This window comes from Sus scrofa, chromosome 10, assembly GCF_054392235.1.
Source record: "Sus scrofa isolate SSC_HxYL_T2T_F1_AM1 chromosome 10, Sscrofa_HxYL_maternal_Yorkshire_Landrace_v2.0, whole genome shotgun sequence".
Taxonomy (NCBI): domain Eukaryota; kingdom Metazoa; phylum Chordata; class Mammalia; order Artiodactyla; family Suidae; genus Sus; species Sus scrofa.
In genome coordinates, this window is record NC_139392.1 from 27,585,733 (window position 1) to 27,603,364 (window position 17,632).

At 49.0% G+C, this 17,632-nt stretch overlaps 1 protein-coding gene across 5 annotated transcripts in view; it reads right to left on the minus strand.

Annotated features, from left to right (window-relative positions):
- Positions 1–2,553: 2,553 nt before the first annotated feature.
- KLHL12 (kelch like family member 12) overlaps positions 2,554–17,632 on the minus strand; it is a 32,254-nt gene continuing 17,175 nt past the window's right edge. For 3 of the 5 annotated variants that reach the window (XM_003130611.6, XM_084979446.1, XM_084979447.1), the window contains 7 exons: positions 15,359–15,473; positions 7,873–7,979; positions 6,939–7,134; positions 5,761–5,919; positions 5,367–5,465; positions 4,260–4,446; positions 2,554–4,012 (listed from right to left, as the gene is read on the minus strand). In XM_003130611.6, the coding sequence (XP_003130659.3) occupies positions 3,886–4,012; positions 4,260–4,446; positions 5,367–5,465; positions 5,761–5,919; positions 6,939–7,134; positions 7,873–7,979; positions 15,359–15,473 (990 nt within the window). In that variant the 3' untranslated portion in view covers positions 2,554–3,885. Of the gene's footprint in view, positions 4,013–4,259; positions 4,447–5,366; positions 5,466–5,760; positions 5,920–6,938; positions 7,135–7,872; positions 7,980–15,358; positions 15,757–17,632 lie in introns of all 5 variants that reach the window. The other 2 variants (XM_084979448.1, XM_084979449.1) reach the window with 2 other exon arrangements.

Consider the following 17,632-nt stretch of genomic DNA (forward strand, 5'->3'; position numbering starts at 1 on the left):
TGCAACCTCAGGTGTGCATTTAGTCTCTTGAACGACAGGGACAATCCGGGGTCAGACCCCCATTAGCAAGTCTCAGCAGCAGTGGCTTCCATGGGACGCGGCCCACCTTCTGGGGCGGAGAGGTTCCTGGAAGCTTTAGTTGCTGCTCTCCGTCCCGATCGTTTACTGCGTGGCACGTCACGGTGTTGAAGCGCTATGGAAATCTCTCGAATCACCAGTTTCGTCATGGTGGTGTATTGCAATGAGGTCAGAAAGGCCACCTTCCAGGCCCAGGGATTCAGGCATGGCCCTAAAGCCACTGCTCTGGGTCGTTACACTCTATTCTCATTCGCTCCCGTTAGTCTTTAGATTTCTAGCGTACTGGTTGTAGTGCAACAGGGTGGCCCTTCCTGAAATGGCAGGGGAAGCAGAATATGAAGGGGAGCTAAGCCATCTAACGAATATCTCATCTACCCACCACCCGTGTCTGCATCTTTTTCCTCTTTTTCCTTCATTAGTTCAGCAATTTGCTTAGCAATTAGAGAATATGCTGTACTCTGAGGATGCTATGAGGACAGGCCTTTTGTACTGGAGAACACAGTACAAACAGGAAGACAGATCCAAGTCCAATGACTTGTGATAAAGACCATCAAGGGAAGGGAACAAAGTAACTGGAAACACAAATTCCACCTACTTTGTGTAAATCACAGGAGCAATTCTGTCTGGGGAATTAGAAGAGGCTTTACCTAGATGACAGTTGAATTGGGCAATAAAAAGTGACTAAGATTTGTCAGGAGAGCAATTTTATTTCCGATAGAAAGAACAGCATCATACAGTAGGGGGTGAGAACAAATTTAGGGGTGGTTAGTAGACCACTGTGGATGAAGCACATTTTAGGTGGGGGGAAGCGAGGGTGTAGAAAGGTGTAGTGAGCCCCTATTGCCGTGGCTCTACTGTCACCCTAAGGAATTTGAACTTCATAATGTGGGCAATAGGATATTAATATTTACTGAAAATGTTCTGTATGTTAGGTATTGTAATGACCCTATCTGTGCGTTAGAAATATAACTGATGACAAGATGGGATTAGATTGGAAGGCAGGAAAATAGTAGAGGTAAAGCCATCAGGAGACTATAATCCATGAGTTGGGGGGGGCAATATGAACTATGCAGAGCAGAGGGAATAAAAATATAGTAATGGGGAGTTCCCGTTGTGGCTCAGCTGTTAATGAATCTGACTAGTATCTATGATGACGCAGGTTTGATCCCTGGCCTCGCTCAGTGGGTTAAGGACCTGGTGTCGCCGTGAGCTGTGGTGTAGATCGCAGATGTGGCTGGGATCTGGTGTTGGCTATGGCTATGGTAAAGGCCACTGGCTACAGCTCTAAGTTGACCCCCAGCCTGGGAACTTCCATATGCTGTGGGTGCGACACTAAAAAACAAAAAACAAAAAAATAGTAATGGCAGATCCCGTCATGGCTCAGTGGAAACAAATCTGACTAGCATCCATGATGCAGGTTTGATTCCTGGCATTGTGCAGGGGGTTAAGAATCCAGTGTTGCCACGAGCTGTGGTGTAGTTTGCAGATGTGGCTTGGATCTCGCATTGCTGTGGCTGTGGCATAGGCCAGGGCCCAGGAACCTCCATATGCCGTGGGTGCGGCCCTAAAAAGGAAAAAAAAAAAAAAAAAAGACCAAAAAAAATATAGTAATGGATTTGGAACAATTAACTTAGACACTAATTGCATGTCTGTACTGTGGTAGAGGTGACAGGTGACCTAAGATAAAGGTAGCTTTCAGAGGTTAGATAACTAAGTGGCTGGCTGCTAGTTAAGGGAGCTAGAAAAACAGGAGGAACACCAAATATGGTCCGAGTAGATACCTGAGCACGACAGGTACAGAGGACTGGGGAGGGTGAAAGGGAGCAGCGGGGTATTCAGTTGTGGCTGCCTTATAAGAACTATTTGGGAATTTGGTCTGAAACTCAGCAGCTGGCAGTGAAGACAGCCCAGGAGCCATGGGTTCTCCAGGCCCCCTTCTCTGTTCCCCTCTGTCTCTTTCTGAGAGGATGAGCCCCAAGTGTCACAGCTTGGTTTGGTCGGCAGGCACAATCCATCCGCTAGAGAAAGGTTGGCAGGCCTCTTTTGTGAACCTCTTTGGCTCCCCCCTCCCTTTGCTCTGGGAATAGCAGGATTTTTGCAGTTCTGCAGGCCTTCCAAATAGCTGTTTGCATCACATTGCACAAATCTAAGCAAATGGGAAAAGGACTGGGGCGCCTAAAACAGTAAAATGCAAGTGGGTACAAAATGAGCCCAAGACTGCCTCTTCTTAATCCCCTTGGTTTCCTAGTAAAGTCCAAGTGTGAGAAGAGTCTGTGAATAGGTAATTCAAGTAACACTGTACTGATGAGACTCTCCAGAGATCTCTTACCTGTCTAACAGATACATAGGAGAGCTAGCTGGCAAACACACTGATGAACGGGTGGAAGAAAGAGAACCTGCAGCTCATCGCTGTGCCTGGCCCCCAAAGTGTCCCGCAAGGTGATGCTGGTTCACCACAAACTCTCTTACAGGCACTTGAGACCACTGATTTTTAATATTTTCTTAAAAAAATACAAAGGAAAGGAACTTTAGGTCAACACAATTCAGGGCAAGAGGAAAAAAATGGAATTTCAGAGCAAAGGGAAAGCGCGCCCTTGTTTAGGCAACCACGTCTGCGTACTCCCAACACCCACAGAGCAGGGACGTCACTCCACGGCACAGGGGAGCCTGGGCTGGCAGCTCAGGACAGGAACAGCAGGTACGGAAACTAACAAGGATCTCAGTTGTCGTTGATGAGTCTATCCTGGGGTGAAGATAATCCACTCGAAAGACAGGGAGGGGAGGGTCTAGTAGGAAAGGGACTAATGTACAAAACGCAGCACAAAAAAACCAGTCCTTAGCAGAAGTATGCCCTTAAAGGAATGGGGGAGGAACCTGGGCCTGGGACTTCCCAGCAGCTGCCAGCCACCCTCGCCCTCTACAGAGCACGGCTGTGTGATGCGCAGAAGCATTTGATTCCACAGGGAAGGATGGTCTCTCCCCCTCAAGGCAGGCCTTGCCTGGCGAGAGGAGCGTGGAGAGGTGAGCCACAGCAGGGAGTAAGACAATCGTGAAGTCACAGGAACGCCTAGCTCGTCCCAGGCCCACCAAACGCCCCCCTAACGTTCATCTAACGGGCTGACTCTGTTACTTCAGATGGTCTCCGGGGCCCCAGAGCACAATATTCTTGTTCAGAAATACCTGGGGGCCATGGAAAGACCCTCAAAGAACACCCCCCTCTCAGCCCTTCAGGGGTTGCAGGTTCACTCTCATTCCTCCAAATCCAACTCACTTCACGCACCCTAAACCCAGCTCTGTCCCCCCATAGTGCCAGGCAGACCTCTCCCCCAGGCCCCCAAAGTTTTGCCAGGGCCCTTCCCTCTGTTCTCCTCCAGAGGGACCCAGATTGCCCCTCACCACCTGCAGACAGGTAAAGAGATTTATTCCCAGAAAACGAGAGCTGGGCCCTTCCAGTCATCCGGGCTGGACACTGCCCACACTCCATAGCTCATACTCACCTCAAGTCTCTGCAATCCTAGAGGCACAACTTACACACGTATTCTCCCAAGCACATGCCAGGTTAAAAACGACAAGAAGGTGCTCCTTTGGCCAGGAGGAGAGGTGGCCTGGCCTCACACCTGCTCCGTGTGCAGTCTCCTCCCTCGAGTGTCTGCTACCCACCCTCCTCCAGGCCAACTACCAGCACGAGGAGGGCTGTCAAATGAGGACAAGCATCAGGCACTGGCGCTTGTTATCACCCTGTGCACACAGTGAGAAACAGACATTCTGGAAAGGACCCTTGGTTCTCTACATTGTCCCTTGGCCTGGTCACTTCTCTCGGAGGACACACACGCCAGCGTCACAGCGCTGGGTGCCCATGGAGGTCACGACCTCCCAGCTGTCGATGATGGGGTCGTAGCACTCGATGCTGCTCAGCAGGGAATTCCCGTCATAGCTGAGTGGGGAGAACAAAGGAGGGAATGAGCTCCCTGCCCCTCTCCTAACAGTTCTTTCCAGAGCCTCGCCCACAGCCCACAGGCCCCGCCCACAGACCCACAAGTCCCGCCCACACAGCTCTTCCCACAGAGCCCCGCCCACACAAGTCTAACTGCATGGCTGCCATGGAGATGTCCCTGGGAACCAAACCCTGTCTCCCCACCAGACTGGATCACACCTCCTGGGATTCCAATTGGAACCCTCACCCTGCAATTGCATAAAGTCTCCCCCGAAGCACTGTCGCCCCGACGTAGCATCGAGGGGTGGTCATGCTAGTGACTGTTGTCCAGGAATCCGTGCGAATGTTGTATGCTTCAACAGAAGAGAGGTGGGCTGTACCGTCAAATCCCCCCACCACATAAATATGGTCATTCAGCAGGGCGACTCCTGCGCCTGGGGGAGAAAAAGTACAGCAAATGAACACCATTAAGCTTAGGCTCTGTTTTCTAGAAACGAAACACAGTCACTGCTGGCTAGCTGAATTCCAGTGGGGCTGAGGGATGGGACCCGGGCCAGACAAGCCGAGGGGAATCTAGTCCAGCACAGGTGACCCTGTCTGCGCACCTTTTGGGTAGGACTTGAAAAACTTAACTGCCATCTTCACTCTCATTAATTCACAGCCCTACCTGCTTCATCAGGAGAAAAGCATCAAAGGAAGAAGGCGGCTGTGACTCTGGATCTGGAGCACATTTCATCCTGAGGAGGGGCTCTCTCCCTCCTGCGCCCCAGCACACCCATCAGGAAGCTCCTCTGCTGCCTACACCTTGTGCACAGGCCTGGTGGGGATGCTGGAGTGCAGGGTGGGGGCCGAGACACCAAAAACAAGCAAGACCCAGGAGGCTTTGCTCAAGAGGAATCTAGGTGCAAGTTTAGGCTGTCTTTTTTTTTTTTTTTTTTCCTTTCCTTTTTTCTTTGTCTTTTTAGGGCTGCACTGGAGGCCTATGGAAGTTCCCAGGCCAGAGCTCGAATCTGAGCTATAGCTGCCGGCCAACACCACAGCCACAGCAACGTGGGATCCAAGCTGTGACTGCGACCTACACTACAACGCCAGATCCTCAACTCACTGAGTGAGGCCAGGGATCGAACCTGTGTCCTCATGGATACTAGTCAGGTTCATTACCACCGAGCCACAACGGGAACATCTAGGCTGTCTTTATTCTCACTGTATTTGGAGAAAACAGGTGAACAGGAGAGCTAGGTCTGCAGTGAAGAAGCGGCCCAGCTCTGGCACGATGCTGGGGCTGGTGGCTGCACCCCCGCTCACGCAAAGCTCTGACAACTGTCTGTTGCCCCTCAGAGCTGACTGGTCTTACCAGAGCGCTTGGTGGCCATTGGTGTAACATTAGTCCAGTGTCCTGTGTGGGGATCATACTTCTCAACTGAGTTTAAGATATTCAAACCATCATATCCTCCTGAAAGACAAAGCAGAGACTACTCCAGAAGCGCCCATTCCCAGCCTGCCTTTCTTGAGTGTTTCAACTAATTCTTTTAATTCCAGCTCTCCCTCAGGGTTCCAACAGTCCAGTGAGAACTCTGACAATCCCCCGTTTTCTGCTTCCCTGGAAAGGAGAATTCCAGCTAGTGAGAAATATCTTGGGAGAGACTGGGTGTTAGTTGAAAGAAGTCTATAAACTTAATTCTGGGAAGAGGGACCCCAGCCCGAGCCCACCATCCAGCAGTCCCCGCCCTGTGTCCCAGCCGGAATACCTAGACAGTAGATCACCCCGCTGGCCACCACGAGGCCAGCGCCCTCCCGGGCCGTCTGCATGTCTCCCAGCATGCTCCACTGGTCAATGTTTGGGTCATAGCGCTCCATGCTGGTGTGACGCCGGCTGCCGTCAAAGCCCCCAGAGACATAGATCATATCTGCTCAAAATGAACAAGATGAGTCACAGAGCATCAGAGAATGAGAGATTTCTAAGAACTCTTTTATTTTTTTCTTTATTGGCTGCCCCTGTGGCATATGGAAGTTCACTGGGCTTGGATCGAATCCAAGCTGGAGCTTCAACTTACACCACAGCTGCAGCAACACTGGATCCTTAACCCACTGCGCCACGGAGGGAATCCTCAAAGAACTCTTTTTTTTTTTTTTTTAATATATATTTTTTTTTATTTTCCCACTACAGCAAGGGGGTCAGGTTATCCTTACATGTATACATTACAATTACATTTTTTCCCCCACCCTTTCTTCTGTTGCAACATGAGTATCTAGACAAAGTTCTCAATGCTAAACTCTTTTTCTTTACAAATCTCCCAAAACTCGTTCAAATATCTGGGAGCAAAAGCAAGTGTTTTTTACAAGATAAGTCAATTAAGCCTTTTTTTTTTTTGTCTTTCTCTCTTTTTTAGGGCCGTACCTGTGGCATATGGAGGTTCCCAGGCTAGGGGTCAAATTGGAGCTGCAGCTGCCAGCCTACGCCACAGCCACAGCAACGCGGGATCCGAGCCGCGTCTGCAACCTACACCACAGCTCACGGCAATGCCAGATCCTTAACCCACTGAGCAAGGCCAGGGATTGAACCTGAATCCTCATGGATGCCAGTCAGGTCTGTTAACTGCTAGGCCGCTATGGGAACTCCCCAATTAAGCCTTTTTAAAAAGAGGACAGCATAATCAAGACATGTAAAAAGAATGGGGTAAGATGCAATCTTGAAACACATTCCAAGACCAGAAGGAGTTGGCAAAAACACAACTAGCGCCAATTCTCCACTCAGCACACTGGAACTCAATTTCCCAACTTCGTCATCAGTGCTGAACACCCATGAGCATTTCCGAAAGTAGAGAGGCCGTTCTGACCTTATCAGCAACCTCCACCTTTCATGGAGATGTAGGAACCCCGATCCAGCCACCCCAAAATGCAAACACTGCCCTGTGCTCCAGCCTACCTCCTAGGGTGGTGGCTCCAGCCAGGCCCCGTCGGACATTCATAGGGGCCACAGAATACCAGACCCCGTCCTCATCTGCCGTGTAGTCTAGGCATTCCACCGAACTGAGGCGGGAACGGCCGTCATAGCCACCAATCACATAGATCCGGTCGTGAAGGGACACCGAGGCCACGTAGCGTCTCTTCCGAGTGATGCTCTGAGGGTCAGGAGAGAAGAGGGACCTCTGTTGTTCCAGTCACTCGAGTCTCAGCCTCACCTTTTGCTGTCCTTCCCGCTTTTGTCTACATTTTTGCTTCTTCGCCTGTCACCATGAAGCCTTCTGAGCAGAGGTTCATCCTCCTGTCCATTTGCCTCTAATGCTTCCAGGACCTCACGTCTTTCCGTTATCCAGTATGAGTCCCTGCTGTTCCATGAGGCACTTGGCTAATGACCGACATCCTTCCATAAAGTGGGAAAGTATTACTACACTGCTAGCTAAGGGCCAGGATCCAGACCCAAAAAGTTAGGAGAACTGATCAAAAGATCTCCATGTTTTCTCAGAATTATTACTGTTCATTCAGCGCTGAGACAGAGACATACCAAGGGAAAGAGAGACAGCTTCTGAGTTCCAGTGCACACCAGTTTCACCCAATTTAACACTGAGTTCAGGTTAACAGGGCGTGACCAGTGGAACAGCCTGGGAGGTACAGACAGCCCAGGAAGGTGTGGAAACAGTGGTGGCCAGCTGAGTTTCGTGTGACACAGGGCCATTAGTATTTCTGACATCTAATCAGTCAATAACTAATACTGACTACCAATGGTGTGCACGACACTGCTGTCAGGAACGTCACACTGTTACGGGGCTTTGCCACTTTTAGGGCTGGATTAGTGATGATCTGGAGTCAGGGGTGGACACTGAAGTGCATTTTCCACACCTGTTTCCATCAGTACTTACTGGCAAAAAGCTCCACTCCTGAGTTTTGGGGTCATACTTCTCTACCACGTCGATGGGAGACTGCTGGCTTCCGAAGCCCCCGACCACCAGAAGCACTTCATTGGCTCCTGAGGACGAGAGAGACGGGGGAGGTCACTTCACATGGCTGCTGGAGAACGCCTTCTGGGGGGGGAGGAGCAGAAAGTTCTAGGATGTCTTGTTTCATGCAGCCTGGAGAGGCAATGTGAACCAGAGACTGTCTAATAGGAAATCATCTACTCCCAAGGAAAATGCATCTGTGAAATTTAAATTTCTGGACAACATGAAGACTCCAGAGGATAAGCCTGCACATACACTACCCCAACCCATCCAGGGGACTGGCTGACTTCACACAGGCTCCAGGTGCCGGCTGGAGGAGCCCTCTGCCCTTCCTGCCTGTAACACTCAAAATACAGTGTCTGTAGTGGCAAAGAATGCTCTCCTAGGCTTGTCCCCAGAAGTTGAGGGTTGTGGCTTAGGAACAAATGACAGATTTAAAACATCTTTTCCATGAAGTTTTATTTTTTTCCAAGTTAGCCTACCAAAGGACTATGTTTCCTGCCAATTCAGCAAAACTGCCAGGTAACTGTAAGAATAGGCTTTTAAAGGGAGTCTTTTTCTACTATTTCCCCAAAGAAGACATTTTTACAGCTTTGATCGCTTCACCTCCCCCTCGAGGATTTATCTGCCTAATGTTACTGTGGCAGGATTTCTTTTGAGGAAATCTGCTCTATGAGGCCTCAGGGGGAGAACAGTTGGCTGTGGCTTTTCAGGCAATTCTTTCACCAGGAGGGCATTTAACTGACCTGGACTCCCAAACAGCAAATGTAGTACCTTTATTTTTTTATTTATTTATTTTTGTCTTTTTGCCTTTTCTAGGGCTGCTCCCGAGGCATATGGAGGTTCCCAGGCTAGGTCCAATAGGAGCTGTAGCCGCTGGCCGACACCAGAATAACAGCAACGCAGGATCGGAGCTGTCTGCGCGACCTACACCACAGCTCATGGCAACGCTGAATCCTTATTAACCCACTGAGCAAGGCTAGGGATCGAACCCACACCCTTATGGTTCCTAGCCGGATTCGTTAACCACTGAGCCATAAGGGGAACTCTGCAAATGTAGTACCTTTAAACTGACAAGAATACAGAGAAGCCCTAATGAAGTCATGGCTCCGACAGCTCTCAGGGGAAGTTAACATGCTGTTTTGTGATGCTCAGCAGGAAGCACACCACCATCACCTTGACAAAAAAAATGAGGCTGAATCTTATCAAGCGTCTAGTCTAACCACCAGTTTACAGGAAATAACGGGGGATGTGAGAACTTTGGACAAAGTTACTTGGATGCAATCAGAATCTAGAGTGTGGGAAACTCTACAGGTTTCTTCAACAAAATGCAAGGAAAAACCAGAGCAAGCGGGAAAAACCCTATGAATTAAAAGAGACTAGAGAGACACATAAACTCAATGCAGCGTGTGGACTGTGTGGAGCCTGAATGGGGCAATAAAGTGCTCAAAAACAAAGAAAAGTAAATTATGGGAAAACTGAGGATATGTGAACACATACTTGATATGTGATGATGATAAGGAATTGGTTGTGTGGCCCTTTTCTACCCGGAAGTGGGGCTGGACCTGCTGCTCTGCGGTGAGCCGCTGATTTGGAGTTCAGTTCTGCAGGACGGGGTTTGTAAAAGTTGTCAAGAATAAGACCTACTGGAGTTCCCGTCATGGCTCAGTGGTTAACCAATCCAACTAGGAACCATGAGGTTGTGGGTTTGATCCCTGGTCTTGCTCAGTGGGTTAAGGATCCGGCATTGCCGTGAGCTGTGGTGTAGGTCGCAGACACGGCTCGGATCCTGAGTTGCTGTGGCTGTGGCGTAGGCTGGTGGCTACAGATCTGATTAGCCACTTAGCCTGGGAACCTCCATGTGCCGTGGGTATGGCCTTAGAAAAGACAAAAAAAAAAACAAAAAAAAAAAAAAGAAAGAATAAGACCTACTTCAAGAAGTACCAAGTGAAATTTACAAGAAGATGAGAGAGTAAAACTGACCAGTCTGCTTGGAAACGATTGGTCATCCAAGATAAAAATAAGTACAACACACTGAATTACAGTGTAAGAGTTCGTGTAACCAACAGAGATATGGTTTGTCAGACTGCTTACGTGCATAGGGAAGGAGACAGGACAGTGTACGCAGCTTATGCTCACGGACTCCTAAAGTACAGTGCGAAGCTTGGCCTGACAAATGATGGCGAAGCACACTGTACGGGCCTGCGGCTGGCCTGTAGGCTTCTTCATAGGTTTGGTGTGGACAAGGTTTGTGAAGGCCAGGTCGAGGTGACTGCAGATGAGGACAATGTGGTCAACCTGTTGTCTTCACCTGTTATTTGTCTTTCTTTTTTTTTTTTTTTTTGCTATTTCTTGGGCCGCTCCTGTGGCATATGGAGGTTCCCAGGCTAGAGGTCCAATCGGAGCTGTAGCCACCGGCCTATGCCAGGGCCACAGCAACGCAGGATCCGAGCCGCGTCTGCAACCTACACCACAGCTCACGGCAACGCCGGATCGTTAACCCACTGAGCAAGGGCAGGGACCGAACCCGCAACCTCATGGTTCCTAGTCGGATTCGTTAACCACTGCGCCACGACGGGAACTCCATCACCTGTTATTTGGATGCCAGGACGACTACAGGAAATAAAGTTTTGGGGGCCCTGAAGGGGGCTGTAGATGTAGGCACATCCATCCCTTACTGTACCAAACAGTTACCTGGTTGTGACTCAGAAAAGCAAAGAATTCAATACTCAGGTATACCAAGAGCACATCACGGGGTAGAACGTTGCAGATTTTATGTGTTACCTGACTGAAGAAGATGAGGATGCTTATAAGAAACAGGTCTCTCAATATATAAAGAACATAACTCCAGATGTGATGGAGGAAATGGATAAGAAATGTTGCAATACAAAAGAATCCAGTGTATGAAAAGAAGCCCAAGAAAGAAGTTAAAAAGAAGAGGTGGACTCGTCCCAAAATGTCACTTGCCCAGAAGAAAGATCAGCAGCTGGCTCAGAGGAAGGCAAGCTTCCTTAGAGCTCAGGAATGGGTTGCTGAGATTTAACGAACCAAACCACTATTTTCAATGAAGATTTTTCAGACAAAGATGGTAATAAATTTATCAACCAAGCCCCATTCCCCAGCCCCACCCCAAGAATTGGTTGTGTGTTTTTTCTTTTTTTTCCTGTCTTTTTAGGGCTGCACCCGTGGCATATGGAGGTTCCCAGGCTAGGGGTCAATTCGGAGCCACAGCAATGCCAGATCTGAGCCATGCCTGTGACCTACACCACAGCTCATGGCAACACTGGATCCTTAACCCACTGAGCGAGACCAGGGATCAAACCTGTGTCCTCAAGGATACTAGTCAGATTCGTTTCCGCTGAGCCATGATGGGAACTCTGGTTATGTTTCTTTAAAGAGTGATAATGGCCTTTTGGATCCATTAAAAAACACTGGTGGCTCAGTGGGTTAAAGATCCAGTGTTGTCACTGCCATGGGTCAGGTCACTGCTGTGGCTTGGGTTTGATTCCTGGTCCTGAAACTTCTGTATGCTGTGGGCATGGCCAAAAATAGTTCCTTATTTTTTAGAGATACACACAAAAGCATATGGATGGAATTTGCTTCTGGGATTTGCTTCAAAACAGGTCATGAGGTGATAATTGCTGAAACTGGGTGATGGTTATGAGGGAGTCCTTATAATGTTTCTTTCTTTCTTTCTTTTTTTTTTTTTTTTTGGCCTCCCTGCAGCACATGGAGCTCTGGGCATCAGAACTGCAAACTAAGCTGCACCTGTGGCAGTGCCAGATCCTTAACCCATTGTGCTGGGCTGGGGACTGAACCTGTGACCCAGCACTCCCAAGACGCCGCTGATCCCGCTGTGGCACAGCAGGAGCTCCTAATATTGTTTTTGATGTATGTTCGAGATTCTTAACAACCTCCATATAAACCACGGAGTTTAACCTCCTCTTCCAAAAGGGCACCTGCCATATAGTATAAGTAGATCCTTTGCTAAGGTGAGCAGTCATCTCTTTTTAGAACAAAGCATTTGAACAAAGGGCCCTTTCACATGATGCTAATTTTATTTGCACACAAAATTCCTTCAAGCTGGGAGAGGCTAGGGCCTTTCTTGACAGCACTTCCCCCTACCTGCCCCTTTCCCCCCCACCTCTTCTCTCCCTCTGACTTGAACAGAGCAGGTGAGACAATCCTACCCAATCGTTACCTCCCTGCACAGGTGCACATGACGCTAGTGTGAGAAAACCCCACAAGAGCTGATGGTGTTTTCCATGCTTCACACATTCCAAAAAATTCCACTGATTTTCAGTTGTAATTTCAAAACCCTGCCGGCCGGCAGCACTTCTGTTGGCTGAAAGTTTCCCAGGAAACGTGGTAACTCTGTGTCCACAGATGCATGTGGACAGGGTGTCAGTGTGCGTTGCTGTGGCTGTGGTGCAGGCTGGCAGCTGCAGCTCTGATTTGACCCCTAGCCTGGGAACTTTCATATGCTGTGGGTGCAGCCCTAAAAAGGAAAAACAAAAACAAAACGAAACAAAACAAAACACCTGTATCTTCTGCGTTGGAAAGAACCTTAGTAATTGAACATAACTCCTTTGATATAGAAAAGAAGACATGGAAACCCAGAAAAGTTATAGGACTGCCAAGTTCAAACAGCAAGTAAATGATAGAACTGGGTGTAAAAATCGTCTCATCACCCAGTGCCAGATTCCCTCCACTACATCACAGGTTCATGTGGGAACCTCCATATGCCGTGTATGTGGCCCTAAAAAGCAAAAAAAAAAAAAAAAAGAAAGAAAGAAGAAAGAAAAAAAAAAAGAACAGATATAAAGAGGTGAGATATACAGGGTATGCATATTTTATTTTATTTTTATTTTTTTTTTTTGTCTTTTTGTCTTTTGTTGTTGTTGTTGTTGTTGTTGCTGCTATCTCTTGGGCCGCTTCCGCGGCATATGGAGGTTCCCAGGCTAGGGGTCTAATCGGAGCTGTAGCCACTGGCCTACGCCAGAGCCACAGCAACGCGGGATCCGAGCCGCGTCTGCAACCTACACCACAGCTCACGGCAACGCCGGATCGTTAACCCACTGAGCAAGGGCAGGGACCGAACCCTCGAGCATATTTAATAAAAAAATTATTTTTCCGTCTTTTTAGGGTCGTACCCATGCATATGGAGGTTCCCAGACTAGGGGTCGAACCAGAACTGTAACTGCTGCCCTACATCACAGCCACAGCAACGCCAGATCTGAGCCACATTTGCGACCTACACCACAGCTCACAGCAACGCCAGACCCCTAATCCACTGAGCAAGGCCAGGGATCAAACCCGTGTCCTCATGGATACTAGTCAGGCTCGGTAGTCACTGAACCACGACGGGAACGCCTCTTATTTATTTTTTGCTACTCTGTATTTCTAAAATTTCCACACTGACATATATTAATTATGACATTAAAACATAGGAGATAAACCACCATTCTACTTAAATCTATTAATGAGAGGCTTAATGATTAACACCTTAATTTGCATAAATCTACTGTCAGCTGAGCGCAAAAATAGAAAATAATAAAAACAAAATACCACCCCATATACATAGATAACTTATAACCTACAAAATGCTGTTACAAACAATATCTAGGATCTTTGGACAGTGGAATAGCGAGGAGAGGAAACGGAAGCGAGGCAACTTCTGAGTGCAGCACCTCTCACGGTGATGTCACGGCCTCTGCAACAAGCAGAGTGATAAGACCTCAGCGTCCTGACTTCAGAGGCAGGAGCACAGACTGGCTCAGAAGAATGGACATTCTACCTGGGCTCATGCACACCAGTCACTGGTTGGGCTGGGATTTGAACCTAGGTCCGTCTGCTAAAACAAGAGCTAACGTCCACAGCACTGAGGTGCCAAGAACTGTTCTAAGACTTTTTTAGGGCTGCACTGGCAGCATATTGAAGTTCCCAGGCTATGGGTTGAATTGGAGCTACAGCTGCAGCCTGTACCACAGACACAGCAATGCCAGATCTGAGTGGAGTCTGCGACCTACACCCCAGCTCACAGCAACGCCGGATTCTTAACCCACTGATCAAGGCCAGGGATCGAACCTGAATCCTCAAGGTTCCCAGTTGGATTTGTTTCTGAGGCACTTTCATTTGCTCTTCATAACAGCCTTCAAGGTAGGAGCTTTGATGACCCCTGCTTTACAGGGGAGGCAACTGGAGCACAGAAAGGTTAAGTTTCCCACAAAGCTAAAGAGCCCGGGAGGTGGTAAATGGGGATGCACACCCACACAGCCTGGCTCCAGCGTCCAGGCTCTTACTGCTGCACGGCACAGACCAAACCCTGTGCTCCCGAGCATACTGCACTCCTACTGAACGCTGCACCCCACCGCACCCTGTACTGCCCACTGCACCCTACACTCTCTACTGCACCCTACACTGCCTACAGCACCCTGCACTCCCCTACTGCACCCCGCACTCCTACTGCACCCTGCACTCCTCTATTGCACCCTGCACTCCCCTACTGCACCCTGCACTCCCCTACTGCACCCTGCACTCCCCACTGCACCCTGCTCCCCTACTGCACCCCGCACACCTATTGCACCCTGCGCTCCCTACTGCACCCTGATCTCCTACTGCACCCTGCACTCCCTACTGCATCTTGCTCCCCTACTGCACCCTGCACTCCTACCGCACCCTGCACTGCCTACTGCGCCCTGCACCGATATCTCCCATCGTCTTCTCTCCCCACCTGGGGAGGGGCAAGGTGGAGGGAGCATACTGTTTACTACACAGCACCTGAGAGCATTTCTAACTCATGCACTCTAAATATACGGAAATAGGAGTTCCCGTCCTGGCGCAGTGGTTAACGAATCCGACTAGGAACCATGAGGTTTCGGGTTCGGTCCCTGCCCTTGCTCAGTGGGTTAGCGATCCGGCGTTGCCGTGAGCTGTGGTGTAGGTTGCAGACGCGGCTCGGATCCCGCGTTGCTGTGGCTCTGGCGTAGGCCAGTGGCTACAGCTCCGATTAGACCCCTAGCCTGGGAACCTCCATATGCCGCGGGAGCGGCCCAAGAAATAGCAACAACAACAACAACAACAACAATAACAACAAAAAGACAAAAAAAAAAAAAATATACGGAAATAAAGATTATAACTTAAACTGCATAACACCTGCCCACTTATAAAGCTCCTTCACACACTTTATCTCATTAATTTCCCAAATAGTACTGGGAAATAGGTAAGGTGGTTTATAGGAAAGAAGGCTCAGGGTGGTTAACTGACTTGTTCAAGATGATCAATACAAGATTAGAAAGAGGTCTGAAATGGCATTTGATTATTCCAGAGTGTTCTCTTCAACCACATCATGTCACCTGGAAAGGGGTAGTTGAAAATTACCCCTTATTCTGCCGAGATGCCCCCTTACCTAGACGAGCCCTTGTCCGGGGTCCCTGCATCTGACTGCGCAGCTCAGGCCTCAGATGAAACTTCTTTGCTTCATCCACGAGGTCCCTGCACTGTAAGCTACAGCGGATGAAAGGCTGAAACACAACAGACAGGGGAGTGAGTCACAGGGCCACCTCTGGTAAAGCGCAAATGGCACAGAGAAAGAATTAACTTCTTTGGGAGTTCCTGTCCTGGCACAGTGATTAACGAACCCAAGTAGCATCCATGAGGACACCGGTTCGACTCCTGGCCTCGCTCAGTGGGTAAAGGATCCAGCATTGCCATGAGCTGTGGTATAGGTCACAGAGGCGGCTTGGATCCCATGTTGCTGTGGTTGTGGTGTAGGCCGGCGGTTACAGCTCCAATTGGATCCCTAGCCTGGGAACCTCCATTTGCCTGGGGTGCAGCCCTAAAAAGACAAAAAATAAAAAAAAATCTTTAAAGGAATTAACTTCGGGAGTTCCCGTCGTGGCGCAGTGGTTAACGAATCCGACTAGGAACCATGAGGTGGCGGGTTTGGTCCCCGTCCTTGCTCAGTGGGTTGACGATCTGGCATTGCCACAAGCTGTGGTGTAGGTTGCAGACGCAGCTCGGATCCCGAGTTGCTGTGGCTCTGGCATAGGCCAGCAGCTGTGGCTCTGATTTGACCCCTAGCCTGGGAACCTCCATATGCCTCGGGAGCATCCCAAGAAATAGCAAAAAGACAAAAAAAAGAAAGAAACTAAACGAATTAACTTCTTTGGGGGAGTTCCCATGTGGCTCAGTGGGCTAAGAACCTGGCTACTATCCAGGAAGAGGTGGGTTCAATCCCTGGCCTTTCTCATTGGGTTAAGGATCCGTCATTACCATAAGCTGCGGCGTAGATTGAAGATGAGGCTCGGATCTGGTGTTGCTGTGGCTGTGGGGTAGGCTGGCAGTTGCAGTTCTGATTTGACCCCTAGCCCAGGAACTTCCATATGCCACAGGTGCAGCCCTAAGAAAAAATAACTTTTTTTTTTTGGCCACGCAGAGGCATATGGAAGTACCTGGGTTAGGGGTAGAATCCGAACCACAGCTACAACCTACGCTTCAGCTGCTGCAATGCCAGATCCTTTACCCACTGTGCTGGGCTGGGGAATCAAACCCGTGCCACCACAGAGACAATGCCAGATCCTTAACTTGATGTGCCACAGTGGGAACGCCAAGAATTAACTTTTTTTTTTTTTTTTGTCTTTTTGCCTTTTTCTGGGGTCGCTCCCGCAGCATGTGGAGTTTCCCAGGCTAGGGGTCTAATTGGAGCCGTAGCCACCGGCCTATGCCAGAGCCACAGCAACGCTGGATCCGAGCCGCGTCTGCAACCTACACCACAGCTCACGGCAACGCTGGATTGGTAACCCACTGAGCAAGGCCAAGGATCGAACCCGCCACCTCATGGTTCCTAGTTGGATTCGTTAACCACTGCGTCATGACGGGAACTCCTAGAATTAACTTCTTAATACAGAAAACCAGTTTTTGAAACTCTGTGGTTCTAGGAGAGCTGCTGGTAATAATCATGCTGTGGGTTTCCAAAAATGATTAAAAAAATGTTTTGTTTTTTTTTTGTTTTGTCATTTTGCCTTTTCTAGTGCCGATCCCTTGGCATATGGAGGTTCCCAGGCTAGGGGTCAAATCGGAGCTGTAGGCACTGGCCTACCCCAGAGCCACAGCAACGCAGGATCTGAGCTGCGTCTGCGAACTACACCACAGGTCACGGCAACACCGGATCCTTAACCCACTGAGCAAGGCCAGGGATCGAACCTGCAACCTCATGGTTCCTAGTCAGATTCGTTAGCCACTGTGCCACGATGGGAACTCCAAAAAAATTTTTTTTTGAATAGACATTACATGGCTTATAAATCAAATTATAAAAGAGATATACCTGACATATTGCCCATCCACCTGGAGACTTGCAGGTAACTACATTTATTAGTTGGTTTGTACATACTTCCAGTGATTACGCATATACATCATAGCTAATCAAACTTTTCAGGGAAAACCAAGAGGCTTCCATCATTATCTGGGAGGGCAGGAAGAAGTAAATCTTGTCTTAAACAACCTCCCCAAGGCACACAGCATTGTCACGACACTCGTCTCTTTCTGACACAGCCTGCACTGGATGTCTCCCGCCTGCTGCTCCAGGGCCCCTGGCACCCGTGCCATCCTGTTTTCTGGCTCAGAAGATAGCCCTACAGGACCTGTGTCACGAGTGCCTTTGCCCTCTGACTTATGCTTGGGC